General features: G+C 39.4%; 2 protein-coding genes across 5 annotated transcripts; one reads left to right on the plus strand and one right to left on the minus strand.

The window, feature by feature from the left end:
- Positions 1–1,802: 1,802 nt before the first annotated feature.
- On the minus strand, positions 1,803–6,269 carry LOC120053682 (U6 snRNA-associated Sm-like protein LSm4). 2 transcript variants are annotated; one of them, XM_039000862.1, is made up of 5 exons: positions 6,137–6,269; positions 5,464–5,505; positions 5,256–5,297; positions 3,542–3,725; positions 1,803–3,382 (listed from the first exon to the last, which is right to left on the minus strand). In XM_039000862.1, exons 1-5 carry the CDS (start codon positions 6,137–6,139, stop codon positions 3,255–3,257), a joined length of 399 nt encoding a protein of 132 aa, XP_038856790.1. In that variant the 5' UTR covers positions 6,140–6,269; the 3' UTR covers positions 1,803–3,254. The 2 variants fall into 2 exon arrangements, with proteins under 2 accessions (XP_038856790.1, XP_038856789.1); XM_039000861.1 differs by having other exon boundaries at positions 5,199–5,297; positions 6,137–6,266.
- On the plus strand, positions 6,210–13,587 carry LOC120053681 (pyroglutamyl-peptidase 1-like). Of its 3 annotated transcripts, XR_005477531.1 has the most exons (7): positions 6,210–6,451; positions 9,075–9,127; positions 9,775–9,891; positions 10,014–10,246; positions 11,950–12,094; positions 12,148–12,253; positions 12,307–13,587. XR_005477531.1 is itself a non-coding variant. In XM_039000859.1 (6 exons), exons 1-6 carry the CDS (start codon positions 6,418–6,420, stop codon positions 12,193–12,195), a joined length of 630 nt encoding a protein of 209 aa, XP_038856787.1. In that variant the 5' UTR covers positions 6,211–6,417; the 3' UTR covers positions 12,196–13,587. The 3 variants fall into 3 exon arrangements, 2 of the variants coding, with proteins under 2 accessions (XP_038856787.1, XP_038856786.1); XM_039000859.1 differs by having other exon boundaries at positions 6,211–6,451; positions 12,148–13,587; XM_039000858.1 differs by having other exon boundaries at positions 6,226–6,451; positions 11,950–13,587.
- Positions 13,588–15,442: the final 1,855 nt, after the last annotated feature.

Here is a 15,442-nt window from a genome sequence, read left to right on the forward strand (position 1 = left end):
TATCCGGGAACAGGAGTGAAGAAATATGATTTCTTTCTTTCAGCATCTTGAGAGAATGCTGATAGTATTTCAACCACATAAAATATGTATCCAAGCTGAACTAAAATCTTATGAGAAACATGTTTGGTTTTCACAGCTTTCTATTACCTTACAACCAGTCAAACAGATTTTATTTTGAAAATATGATATATATATATATTTTTTTTCTCCATTTTCTCCCCAGTCCCTAAAGTCTTTCTCTGCAAAAGATGACAGAGAAAATTTACCGATGTCAACTAGAGTGAAGCATTCATTCTATCGAATGATGACATTATTCTGGTGATCAAGGGTTTATTTAGTCTTCTCGGGCAACATATAATTACAGAAGAGAAGTTGCATGTATCTAATTATAGACAAGTTGACTAAAAAATAGCCAACCAAAATGTCTGAAATTATAAGCAGAAACATATCTAAATCGGGCAACAAAAAATGCCTGTCAAAAAATCGTTACGCACTTTGACTGTAGCCGAATAGCGCATTTGCTGTATTTGGGGGTTAGGTTCAGGTGCGGGCTTCAGATTTTCTCTTCATCACGTACACTGAGTGTATAAAACATTACGAACAACTTCTCTTTCCATGACAGATTGACCAGATTAATCAAGTTGAAAGCTATGATCCCTTATTGATGTCACTTGTTAAATCCACTTCAATCAGTGTAGATGAACAGTAGGAGACAGGTTTTAAGCTTTGAGACAATTAAGACATGGATTGTGTATGTGCCCTTCAGAGGGTGAATGGGCAAGACAAAAGATTTAAGTGCCTTTGAACAGGGTATGGTAGTATGTGCCAGGCACACTGGTTTGAGAATGGTCCACCACCTAAAGGACATCAAGCCAACTGGACACAACTGTGAGAAGCATTGGAGTCAACATGGGCCAGCATCCCTGTAAAATGCTTTCGACACCTTGTAGAGTCCATACCCTGACAAATTGAGGCTGTTCTGAGGGCAAAATGGGGTGCAACTCAATATTAGGAAGATGTTCCTCCTAATGTTTTGTACACTCAGTGTATAGTCGGGTGGTTGCGGATGTGTTAGCATCAATTGCGGGTGGGTGCGGGTGAACAGCTGACCTGTGCACCACTAATGTACGCCTACATTCATACAGGGCTATTATCATCATGAGTCACAGGCCCTCTGATGTCCATTGTCTACTAGCTAACTGTACTAGTCCAGTTAATTAGTATGGGGACAAAATAATTGCAATCTATAGTATTTGTTGTTTGACACGTTTTGCCGTCTACAACGTTTTAAACTATGAGCAAAGAAATAGGCTAGTAGTTCCTGGATTGGCATTAACTCTATGGTTATAATTTTAAAATGGAAAGACAGAAAATGTTTATTAGTCAAAAGCTTGAAAGCTTTATCTTGGAGAGAGCCGTTTGTCATTATCTCAGGGGTCTTTATCTGTGGCATATCTTGGCAGAAGAAAACCTTATACTGGAGACCATTAACCATCTCTCTCCCTCATTCACACACACATCAATACCCTATTCTCTCTCATAGTAGTTCCCCACAATGGTTCGAAATTGTGGCTTACAGGGATATCTAATACTTAGGAGTAATGCTATAGCCATGGATTTGGGTATAGAGTAACTTCAACATTCATTAAAGTATCTCTCATAATCGAGGTCTCTACAAACTAAAAGAAATGCCAGCAAAGTCGGAAAAAGAAAGCCTATTAGCTTGAAACTTCTGTTAATGGAATCTTTCACAACGTCCTGAAAGTGCAGTTAGAAACAAAATACATTCACCACAGGCAGGAAAAGGCAAACGAGCGTTTTTATGGCTGAGCGCCAAACTTGGAGAACAAAATTCTGCTAATTTGTTCATCGAAGTGCTACATAACTTTGATATCCAGGGTCATATTCTTCAAGAAAGAGATGTGGTACATTGGTCTCATAACATTTATGGGACACTAAACCAGTGCTTAGGGAGTTTGGTATTGAAAAACACTTTTTTGCCTGATACAAATATTTCAGAGGTAATAGAGAAACCATCTCCTCATAATTTCCACCAACCCCTTGTCAAAGAACTACCATGCCTTTTACATTTTCAATTGAAGCTAGCTTTTCATGCAAATGAAAGTGAGAATGTTTTTTCCAGAGCTTCATTTTTTAACTGAAACTAACAGCGATTATGTTCCATTCCGATTCATTTCAAAACAGCCACAAGACATGCAACACCACAGTAATAAAACTCATAGAACAGCATCATAAATCAGTCACCATCTCACGTGATATTTAACTCCATGAATTATAGCGTCATGTTAATCAGGGCTGCATTATTGCTGATTCAGCAGCTGTGTGATTGCGGTTGTGCTTTAGGGGGCTAGAGAAAGGGTTACACCAGCTTTGTTATATGCATGCTTGATTGTTTATGTTGACTTTTTATAGCTGGTTAGTTAAAGAACATAAACATACTATGCAAATTGTGTTTTGTCATTTTAGAGGTAAGGTAACATGATCGTAGCAAAATAACTTTTCATTCTGTATGTAGACCCATTCAAAACAAATCCGATAGTTTTTGTTCTTTCATACATTCAAGTACAGTATATTTAACAAAAAATGTATTCTCATGTTCTTTTGTATAGGCTAAATTACAACATTATTGTCTCATGTTACAATATGCAAATAAACTCCACAAAAGTAAAACATTTAGAAACCCCCAATTGGGACTCTGAAAATAAACTGTCAAGACTTCTTGACATTTCTTTAACCAACTAGGTATTGTTCCTCATATAACACAATCAACTTAAGTCTTCAAATTCCAAGGCATAAAATGGATGCCAAAAATGGGTGCTTTACATAGCTTACATTACACTGAAGACAATTGGGTACAATCAACGTAGTAGATTGCTCTGGAGACAATAAAACAATAACATTGAACTTCTCAAATTTCGGTTACTGTTGAGTTCTTGAGGATGATAATTACATGTTTCTGATGGTGGCCCAAATTGATAACAAAACAAAAACTTTAAGGCAAAAATCTGTCTACAAAACCCTGCCTTTTCTGAACTGCACAGAATATTCATAGTTCTCACATTGTGATTTCACAATTGGTGGAGGTCAAACACACATGGCAAAAAAATGGCAGTGAGGGAGCAGTAATGGCCATTACACCAGCCATTGTGTAAGGTGACCTCCACTGACTGATAGCGTTGTCATTCTGTGAAAACTACACTCGTTCCTTACATTTGACCTGTCTGTTCCTCTCCTCAGTGCTGGTTCTTGACTCCCTGAGGTTTGCCACCAGCAGGCTTCTTCTCCTGCTGCTGCTGCTGGCCTCTGCCCACTCCTGGCATGCCCACTCCTGGCATGCCCCGACCACGGCCTCCAAACACACCTAAACATAGAGCATGCATATACAGCATGACACAAACCATTTCAACAAGGAAACATTTAGAAAATGATACTGTCATATAGGCCTCAATTGCTTCACACTACAAGCACCCCAAACAAATTTTCCCCATTTGCCACTCCAGAGAGAGGGGTTCCATCTTACCTCTGCCTGCTCCTCCCCCTCGACCCTTGCCCTGCTGTTTGTTCTGCTGCATGCCCCCTCGCCCGCGGCCCTTGGACACCACCTCTTCCTTCACCATGTCGATGATCTCATCAGGGATACGCAGGTACTTTATGGTGCTTCCTCTGATGTAACACTCAGGCATCCTCCAAAATTTATCTCCATCCTAAATGATGGGAGCGAATTGGATAAGGAGAGTTTCAGCATTAACTTAGTCTTAGTACAATTCCTACAAACTGAATCTTTTGACTGTCAATAATGCCATCTTGTGGTTATACATGGTCATTTTTCTGATCGTTGATTCGGAAATAAGACTTGGCCATGTAGCAAGCCTCTTTTAGAATCGGAGAGCAAAATACTTGCACACTCATCTCTAACATGTAGGCTCAGCATTCCCGAACAGTCCCATTACAAGTCAAAATGTTGAACTTAATTTCAACTTACTTTACCTGTTGTCCCTATGTCAAAGGTAATCTAACATAAAATATCCACAAGGAAGTGTTATCAACCCGATCTGCAGTTCGCTGGTCTGTATTTACGGTTTTTACTTCCAATACTGATGCAATTTGCACAATATAGCCGAACCTAACCGAATGGCAAACACTTCCTGCTGATTGCGAGGAAAAGTGCTTCGGTCGACTACGTTCGGTCACATTCGGCTATTGTTAACATATTGTGCTTTGCGTGCAATGCATCAAGAGATATAAAACACACAGTGAGAGAACCTACCGGCGCCGCAAAAAGTCAGGTAACCAACCCTTTCCTGTGGATAACCTATCTCCACCTGCTGCCAAAAGGACCAACTGCATGTTCAATCGGTAAAGTAAGTGTAAATATAATTTTATTCAACATTCTGTCTTGTAGAGACTATTGCATCTTTTTTAGGGCGACTTCCGGCAGACTGATAATCCATGGAGTAACCATGGTAACAGTCTGATGTTTAGGCAACAATCTAGCCTATTCATTTGTGGTTGTCACTCACAAGCAACCAGTGGTGGAAAAAGTAGTCAAAAGTCATACTTGAGTAGAAGTAAAGATACCTTAATAGAAAATGACTCAAGTAAAAGTCTCCCAATAAAACACCCACTGAGTAAAAGTCTACAAGTATTTGGTTTGAAATATACTTAAGTATCAAAAGTAAATGGAATTGATAAAATTATACTTAAGTATCAAAAGTAAAAGTATTAAAAATGTCAAATTCCTTATATTATGCAAACCGGACAGCACAATTTTCTATTTTTTTTTTTTTTTTTTTACAGATAGCCAGGGGCACACTACAACACTGACATTAATTTACAAACAAAGCATTTGTGTTTAGTGAGTCCGCCAGATCAGAGGCAGTAGGGATGACCAGGGATGTTCTCTTGTTAAGTGTGTGAATTGGACCATTTTCCTGTCAAAATGTAACATGTATTTTTGGGTGTCAGAGAAAATGAATGGACTAGAAAGTACATTATTTTCTTCAGGAATGTAGTGAAGTAAAAGTTGTCAAATATAAAAAGTAAGGTACAGATACCCAAAAAAACTACTTAAGTAGTACTTTAAAGTATTTTTACACCACTGCAAGCAACCATGTACATATTTCAGATCAGTGGTCACAACTATTGAGTCTCGACAAGTACTCAGACAAACCCTTTACCCTTGAGGTGCAGATGACTTCTCGTAAATTTATATTCATCCAGTTGTCACAACTGACCAAGTGTCCATTATACGTCTCTCCATTCTTCAACTCCACCAACTGAGGAGTATAGGGAAGAAGAATTGGGGTTAGAAATGTTTGTACCACAAAAACTAAGGACCAAATCGATATGAATAAACAGAGAGATATTTGAACTCACATGATTCAAAACTATTAGGAGTAAAATACCACTGACAAAAAATTTACTAATTTAATCCGTCCTTACCATAGGGTGGTTCTGTGCAGTCTTCAGCAAAGATAGAGGTAGCTGTGAATTTCAAATATAGAGTGAAAAAGTCATTATAAACTGGGTGGTTTGAGCCCTGAGATCTGATTGGCTGAAAGCCATGGTGTATGACAAAACATTTAGTTGTACTGCTCTAATTAAGTTGGTAACCAGTTTATAATAGCAATATGGCACCTCGGGGGTTTGTGGTATATGTCCAGACACTCCACGATGCGTCGTGTTAAGAATAGCCCTTAGTCGTGGTATATTGGACATATATCACACCCCCTCGTGCCTTATTGCTTAATTATACCAGTACATGTTCAGAACACGTGTAAAGTTAGCCATGCACATTTTTGCCAACTAACGTTAGCTGGTATACTAACCAGTTACCTAGCACGCTAGGTCACATTTGACTTGAAATGCAAACCGTGTTTAAATACAAAATATAAATCTATGTTTATTCTTATAGTAGCTATTTTATATTTTGTGTTAGCTATTAGCGTTAATACAATGAATTAGCAATTTAACTACGTTCACGTTACATTAGCACATAGCTAACGTTAGCTGCATGGTAAACAACAGCCGTGCGTTTGTGCTCGACCCATTCCACGGGTCCCACACAAGCAAATAACAGTCGTCATATTACTGTAACTGTAAAATATATACTTACCATTATAACAGATTATATAACAAACTATCCGGTCAATTTAACTGAATCTTTTGGGCATTAATTCTTTGCTAACGTTTAACGTGCGGAAGTTTAACGGAAGTTGTCGCCACAAGTGTACCATAAGTCAATACGTCAGACTCAGCGAGAAAAACGAGACGCAAAAAGCAGCTCGAGAAATATATGACTGCTTTGGAAGGACAGCAAAATCGGAGACAGGAAAGCTGCGTTCCTTGTTCAATTTAGAATAACAACCGAAAACATTCTCTACAGATACGAAGAATATGGATAATAGTAAACGGAATGTTGTTGTAACAGGTTAGTGGGTTTTCCTCTACTTGCTCGACTACGTAGTTTCTAGTTGGTCTTTTCAGTCAAGCTCGACACATTAATAATGTGTTTCTTGTATTCGAAAATAAAAACAGGCCTATGAATAACTGAACATACTAGACATAATTGCACTATTGTATAATGTTAGGAACGTGTCAAGGTATACCCTGACCTACTATGTTGCAGAATAATATGAAAGTTGTAATATTTCAGACCTCCAGTAATGAGGCTATTTGGCCCATTTTGCATGTGTTCCTAGTGTTTTACTAAATCAAATTCTAGTTTCAAAAAACATTTGTTTTACATACTGTTGCAGTCTTAAACAGAATTTTGAAACTAGTAAAGCTTTATAGTCATACTGTATTTCTTCTGTGTCCCAGAGACAAAGGGCAGTTGAAGACGGGATAGCCCGATAAAATATATGTAGATTGCCTGGGAACAGAGGGCTTCACAAAAGAGAATTGGCCAGCTGCCGACCCTCGCTTGCTCCTTTTCACCTCCCTGTCAGACAGACAGATCCCTTGGTCTCCAAGGGAACAACAGACCAGCCCATTAATCCCATAGGGATTCAGAGTGGTGTCTCAACGTTACTGCAGCCACAATCACACATACACTCAGTGGTGGAAAAAGTACCCAATTGTCATACTTGATTAAAAGTATAGAAACCTTAATAGAAAGTTACTCAAGTAAAAGTGAAAGTCAGCCAGTAAAAGTCTAAAAGTATTTGGTTTTAAATATACCTAAGTATCAAAATTAAATGTAATTGCTAAAATATATAGTATAAATCATTTAAAATTCCTTATATTAAGCGAAGCAGACGGCACCATTTTCTTGTCTTTAATTTACCGATAGCCAGGGGCACACTCCAACACTTGAACATTATTTACAAAATATGCAGAGGCAGTAGGAATAACCAAGTGTTCTCTTGTTAAGTGTGTGAATTTGACCATTTTCCTGTACCGCTAAGCATTCACAATGTAACAAGTACTTTTGTTTGTCAGGGAAAATGTATGGAGTAAAAAGTACAATATTTTGGGGGAAATGTAGTCAAGTAAAAGTTGTTAAAAAATATAAATAGTAAAGTAAAGATACCCCAAAAAACTACTTAGGTAGTACTTTAAAGTATTTTTACTTCAGTACTTTACACCACTGCTTACACTATACTGTGTATACAAAAGTATGTGGACTCCCCCTTAAATTAGTTGATCTGGCTATTTCAGCCACACAATGCAATCTCCATAAACAAACATTGGCTGTAGAATGATGAGCTCAGTGAATTTCAACGTGGCACTGTCATAGGATGCCACCTTTCCAACAAGTCAGTTCGTCAAATTTCTGCCATGCTAGAGCTGCCCCGGTCAACTGTAAGTGCTGTTATTGTGAAATGGAAACATTGAGGAGCAACAATGGCTCAGACGTGAAGTGGTAGGCCATTCAAGCTCACAGAATGGGACCGCTGAGTGCTGATGTGCATAGCGTGTAAAAATCGTCTGTCCTCGGTTGCAACTTTCACTACGAGTTCCAAACGGCCTCTGGAAGCAACGTCAGCACAAGAACTGTTCGTTAGGAGCTTCATGAAATGGGTTTCCATGGCCGAGCAGCCACACAGCAGCCACACACAATGCAAAGCATCGGCTGGACTGGTGTAAAGCTCGCCGCAATTGAACTCTAGAGCAGTGGAAACGCCTTCTCCGGAGTGATGAATCATGCTTTATCATCGGGCAGTCCGACGGACAAATCTGGGTTTGGCAGATGCCAGGAGAATGCTACCTGCTCCAATGCATAGTGCCAACTGTAAAGTTTGGTGGAGGAGGAAGTCTGGAGCTGTGATTCATGGTTCGGGCTAGGTCTCTTAGTTCCAGTGAACGGAAGTCTTAATGCTACAGCATACAATGACATTCTCGACGATTCTGTGCTTCCAACTTTGTGGCAACAGTTTGGGGAAGGCCCTTTCCTCTTTCAGCATGAAAATGCCCCCGTGCACAAAGCAAGGTCCATACAGAAATGGTTTGTTAAGATCAGTATGGAAGAACTTGATTGGCCTGCACAGAGCCCTAACCTCAACCCCATCGAACACCTTTGGGATGAATTGGAACGCTGTCTGCGAGCCAGGCCAACATCAGTGACCTCACTAATGCTCTTGTGGCTGAATGGAAGCAAGTCCCCACAGCAATGTTCTAACATCTAGTGGAAAGCCTTCCCAGAAGATTCAAGACTGTTATAGCAGCAAAGGGGGGACCAACTTCATATTAATGCCACTGTTTTTGGAATGACATTTTCGACGAGCAGGTGTCCGCAAACTTTTGGTCATGTAGTGTATAAACGCATTATAAAGCTAGCTTTTTATGGGATTTAGCTTTTTTTTGAGTGGCTCTTCTAGCATAGGTTCTTAGGAGAGTTGTTTTTTTCCCCTTCAAGCAAATGTATTGCCAATCAAACCTGGCAAATGTTTGTATAAAATGTTTTTATAAATGTGTAGATGTAGACCTATAAGTAAGCAACAATCTCAAGTTAATTGAACTTTGAGAGAAGCCAACCTGACATTGAACACATTACACACAAAAATCTGCAAACAATTATTTTTTTTTTTAAACGCTGCCATATTTTTTAGGGTTTGAGCCATTTGGAGCGCACACCATTAATGCCAGTTGGGTAGCAGTCCAGGTATGTATATATTGCATATTTTACATAGGCTATATTTAATGAATTAATTATGTATTCTGCCTGAAAACAGTCTCTATAACTATAAGGATTCGTTAAGAATTCGTTTATTTTCCTGACAATAACTAAAAACCGCCTACCTTGTTCATGCCTGTTTGGTAGAACACATTTGTTGTCATGGGATGACAAGTACATCTCACTCAGCAAATTTCTTGCTACATATTCGCCATATGTTAGCTATATAGTGTGAGCGAAGCATTATATGGCTGAAGTGGTGGTGTGGGGCTATTGGATAGGGACAATGGTTTTCAGGGTGTCTAGACGTACTTGATAAGGATATTAAAAGCAAACAAAGGGCTGCTTTGTCGCAGGGTCAGGCTGTGGTCAAACAAACCTTAGTCAGCGCTAAAATTAGAAATGTTCTCTCCTCCAGATTCTAGATATTTCCATCTTTTCCTCTTTGTCCTTTCCCAATTTTTATTTTTATGATATCGTCCAATCATATTTCTGTTGTGTTCGTTTTTAAATGGACTGAATAGATAAAGTAAAGATGACGTCTATTTATTTGAAAAGCAATGAGTGTCGAAATAATGTGAAGACATTTCTATGATCTTTTATGAATATGAATCACCTGTCTTCTTTGTCATAAGGAACTGAAAAGGCTGGGCTTGGGAAAGGACGTAGACCTGCATGTGTATGAGGTGCCTGTCGAGTACCAGGCAGTCCAGAGTTTGGTTCCGTCATTATGGAAGCAGTATCATCCCCAGGTAAGAAAGCAACAAATGGACTATCCTGTCTCCTTTCCTGCTGGTAATATATTCAATATTAAAATGATATGCACCATTTTTGAATTAGTTTGTTTTGTGTCCTTCTCTGCATGGGGAATTAGTTAGTGGTCCATGTTGGAGTCTCAGGTATGGCCACCACCGTTACCTTGGAGAAATGTGGCCGTAACCATGGCTACAAGGGTCTGGACAACAGCCGCTTCTGTCCCCATTCTCAGTGTTGCATTGAGGGGGGTCCTGACTACATTGACTCTGTTATTGACATGGAATTGGTCTGCAAGAGAGTGACAGCCTCTGGCCTAGGTGTAGCAGTGTCCGTCTCAAAAGATGCTGGCAGGTAAACATCCTCTTGCTGTGTGTCTTTGTGTTTGCGACATTATTTTTTTTAGCAATGTGCATGCATACACCTGTAGTTCAAATAATATTTTAGGTCTATGTTTTCCCAACTCTTACTGTAGAACCACCGCTTAGAGCAGTGGTATTCAAACTTTTTCCACCAGAATTCCTGGGACCCCATTTTTTTCCTCAAGAATTTCTTGCGACCCCATCCCAAATCGAATGACAAACTTAAAATCTTAAAAATAAACCAATAAATACATTTAGTCAATAAAATAAAAATGTCTAATTATCTTTCTCAAAAACATTTGTATATTGTCCCATACAATTTTTACATTTATTTTTATTTCACCTTTATTTAACCAGGTAGGAAAGTTCTCATTTACAACTGTGACCTGGCCAAGATAAAGCAAAGCAGTGCGACACAAACAACAACACAGAGTTACACCTGGACTAAACAAACATACAGTCAATAATACAATAGAAAAAGTCTATATACAATGTGTGCAAATGAGGTAGGACAGGGGAGGTAAGGCAATAAATAGGCCATAGTGGCGAAATAATTACAATATAGCAATTAAACACTGGAGTGATAGATGAGCAGAAGATGAGTGTGCAAGTAGAGATACTGGGGTGCAAAGGAGCAAAATAAATCAAATAAATAACAGTATGGGGATGAGGTAGTTGGATGGGCTATTTACAGATGAGCTATGTACAGGTGCAGTGATCTGTGAGCTGCTCTGACAGCTGGTGCTTAAAGTTAGTGAGGGAGATAGGAGTCTCCAGCTTCAGTGATATTTGCATTTTGTTCCAGTCATTGGCAGCAGAGAAGTGGAAGGAAAGGCGGCCAAACGAGGAATAGGCTTTGGGGGTGACTAGTGAATTATACCTGCTGGAGCGCATGCTACGGGTGGGTGCTGCTATGGTGATCAGTGAGCTGAGATAAGGCAGGGCTTTACCTAGCAAAGACTTATAGATGACCTGGAGCCAGTGGGTTTGGCGACGAATATGAAGTGAGGGGCAGCCAACGAGAGCATACAGGTCGCAGTGGTGGGTAGTATATGGGGCTTTGGTGACAAAATGGATGGCACTGTGATAGACTGCATCCAATTTGCTGAGTAGAAAGTTGGAGGCTATTTTGTAAATGACATCACCGAAGTCAAGGATCGGTAGGATAGTCAGTTTTACGATGGTATGTTTGGCAGCATGAGTGAAGGATGCTTTGTTGCAAAATAGGAAGCTGATTCTAGATTTAATTTTGGATTGGAGATGCTTAATGTGAGTCTGGAAGGAGAGTTTACAGTCTAACCAGACACATAGGTATTTGTAGTTGTCCACATATTCTAAGTCACAACTGTCCAGAGTAGTGATGCTGGACGGGCAGGCAGGTGTGGGCAGCGATCGGTTGAAGAGCATGCATTTAGTTTTACATGCATTTAAGAGCAGTTGGAGGCCATGGATAATCTGTACTACAATAATCTGTACTCTTGATTTTTTTGTTCACCAAAAAATAAAAAATACATGTTTTATTTTATTTAAGTTTTGGCCGAATTTGAATGCCGCTGGCTTAATGGGTGTCTCAGGAAGAGTTGGGATATGCAAAAAACACATTTTCAATTCACACATGCATAGGATAAATATAAGCACCCACCAAAGTATTATTATTATTAGAACCATTATCTTCATTCCTGTCTTTCCTGACAGATACCTCTGTGACTTCACCTACTACACCTCTCTGTACCTGAGCCATGGGCGCTCAGCGTTTGTCCACGTGCCTCCCATAGCAAAGCCTTATAGTGGAGAGGACTTGGGTAGAGCCCTTCAAGCCATCATACAAGAGATGCTGGACATGCTAGACAGAGCCGAAGAGAAGATCCACTGCCAGCACGTGCACTAAGTGACATGCTAGACAGAGCCGAAGAGAAGATCCACTGCCAGCACGTGCACTAAGTGACATGCTAGACAGAGCTGAAGAGAAGATCCACTGCCAGCACGTGCACTAAGTGACATGCTAGACAGAGCTGAAGAGAAGATCCACTGCCAGCACGTGCACTAAGTGACCGGCGAAAGCCAACTGCCTTTACCCCTTACACACAGGAGATATTATGCAGTTAACCACAAATAGCCCAATAACGGTTTTGTTTTATTACCTCTTCTGGTGCAAATTAGGAAATGGCAATGAAACAGACACTTCCAGTTGACTTATTCCAGAGAAATGTTTTCACGTTCTTCGTTGATGTTGCCTCAAGCACTTTACCTGGCCCAGCAGTTTTTTTTTATCTTAGTGGTTATGGATAGAGGTGAGGTGAGTAAAGCTGATCCAGGTCTAGTGTTTAGGTGTAACTTGAGCTTTCTCCACATCCTCTCTAGATAGCAAGAGTTGCTTCCGTGTTCTGGGGAATTGAACTGGAATTACTGGAATTGACAGAAGGGAGCCACCTGCTTGCGTTAAGTGCTATTCTTTTTGAATCTGTTTTCATGGTTTTGGCTCTTTATCCATACTTTCACTGTAATCTCAGAAACAGTGTATGGAAAAGCCCTTTTCTACATCAACTCACTGTACAAGTTCCACATTATTTATTGGGGTCTTTCCTTTTCCCTTTCAGTTATTTTAAGGGGAATTTCTGCCTTTGGTTGTTAATCATCATCTTGAAGAGTTGTTTTTCTTACCAGCTTTTTCATTGAAGTCTGAGGCATCCACTTGTTGGTACTACTTAAGTCATGCTAGTACTTCCTGGATTGATGTATATTATGAAATGGTGCTTTCATAATGTGTTTAGTTGGATTTATATGTTCTGAATGTACCTGAAACATTTTCTGTAAAGCATTATTTAAAGAGAAACTCACATTGTTTTTGCATATGTCCCCCGTTAGTTATCTGAACATTTTTGTTTGTTGTTTTTTTGCAAAACTTTCAAATGCAAAATGTTGCTCTTTTACATTGATAACTTATTGTTTCTTGAGTCTTTTTTCTTTATAAGAAGTTGTAAATTTGCCTTCTTTTACTAAGGTATCAAGGAATGGGTTGGTTGTATCAATTATTTTTTTGTCTGTTTGCCCAATTTTGACTGGTAGCTGTTTGGTATTGTTTGACAGATACAGCATTCGTTCAATGAACTTCATCAGATCAGTATGCTTATCACAGTGAAATGCCTTTTACTGTACTAGTGCACAGGATGTAGGCAGCCAGGTGAGAATTAGACCCTGTACTTGCATTTCTATAGCACTTTCATTTTTACTTAATCAAATTGTTTTGGATGTTTCAACTTTATGAACATCGGTGAGTAGGTTTAATTTTGCTCATGTTTTTATTTGTCATAAATAACACTTTGTTTTCTGTAATTTTTTTATTTATTTTTATTTCACCTTTATTTAACCAGGTCGGCAAGTTGAGAACAAGTTCTCATTTACAACTGCGACCTGGCCAAGATAAAGCAAAGCAGTTCGACACATACAGTATAACTGTAATGGCTTTCGTCGGTAGAAGGAGAGGAGGACCAAAGCGCAGCGTGGTGCGTATCCATAATTTATTAGAATACTTCTCAATATGAACAAAAACAATAAACAGACGAAAAACCAACGTAGCTACAGTCCCGAACTAGAGAACACAGAAAAAAACAGGAACACACGAACAGGAACAATCACCCACAAACCAACAGTGAAAACAGGCTACCTTAATATGGTTCCCAATCAGAGACAATGCAAAACACCTGCCTCTGATTGAGAACCATATCAGGCCAAATGACAAACCTCAACATAGAAACACATAACATAGACTGCCCACTCCAACTCACGCCCTGACCATACTAACTAAGGACAAAAACAAAGGAAAATAAGGGTCAGAACGTGACAGTAACACAAAGGACACATGGAGTAAAACAAACATACAGTCAATAATACAGTAGAAAAATAAGTCTATATACAATGTGAGCAAATGAGGTGAGATAAGGGAGGTAAAGGCAATAAATAGGCCACGGTGGCGAAGTAAATACAATATAGCAATTAAAACACTGGAATGGTAGATTTGACAGTAGATGAGTGTGCAAAGTAGAAATACTGGGATGCAAAGGAGCAAAATAAACAAATAAATACAGTAGGGGAAGAGGTAGTTGTTTGGGCTATTTATAGATGGGCTATGTACAGGTGCAGAGATCTGTGATCTGCTCTGACAGCTGGTGCTTAAAGCTAGTGAGGGAGATGAGTGTTTCCAGTTTCAGAGATTTTTGTAATTCGTTCCAGTCATTGGCAGCAGAGAACTGGAAGGAGAGGCGGCCAAGGAGGAATTGGCTTTGGGGGTGACAAGTGAGATATACCTGCTGGAACGCGTGCTACGTGTGGGTGCAGCTATGGTGACCAGCGAGCAGAGATAAGGCGGGACTTTACCTAGCAGGGTCTTGTAGATGACCTGGAGCCAGTGGGTTATCTCCCATTATGGGTTATTCCAGTGTTGTGTATATGCAGGACCAGTCAAAAGTTTGGACACACCTACTCATTCCATGGTTTCTTTATTTTTACTCTTTTCTACATTGTAGAATAATAGTGAAGACATCAAAACTATGAAATAACACATATGGAATCATGTAGTAACTAAAAAAGTGTTAAACAAATCAAAATATATTTTATATTTGAGATTCAAAGTAGCCACCCTTTGCCTTGATGACAGCTTTGCACAGTTGTCATTCTCTCAACCAGCTTCATGAAGTAGTCACCTGGACTGTATTTCAATTTACAGGTGTGCCTTGTTAAAAGTTAATTTGTGGAATTTCTTTGCTTAGTGCGTTTGAGTCAATCAGTTGTGTTGTGACAAGGTAGGGGTAGTATCCAGAAGATAGCTTTAACGATCTTCGTTGGGAGAAAGAGAGGAGGACCAAAGTGCAGCGTGGTAAGTGTTCATGATGAATATTTAATGGAACAAAACTGAACACTGAAATACAAAACAATAAAGTGAACGAACTAAAACCGAAACAGTTCCGTGTGGAACACACAGACACGGAAGACAACCACCCACAAAACACAACAGAAAACAGGCTCCCTAAATATGGTTCCCAATCAGAGACAATGACCAACACCTGCCTCTGTTTGGGAACCATATCAGGCCAAACTGAAAAAACCCAACATAAAAACCCAAACATAGATAACCCACCCAACTCACGCCCTGACCATACTAAAACAAAGAAAATACAAAAGAACTAAGGTC

Source organism: Salvelinus namaycush, chromosome 9 (genome assembly GCF_016432855.1).
Source record: "Salvelinus namaycush isolate Seneca chromosome 9, SaNama_1.0, whole genome shotgun sequence".
Taxonomy (NCBI): domain Eukaryota; kingdom Metazoa; phylum Chordata; class Actinopteri; order Salmoniformes; family Salmonidae; genus Salvelinus; species Salvelinus namaycush.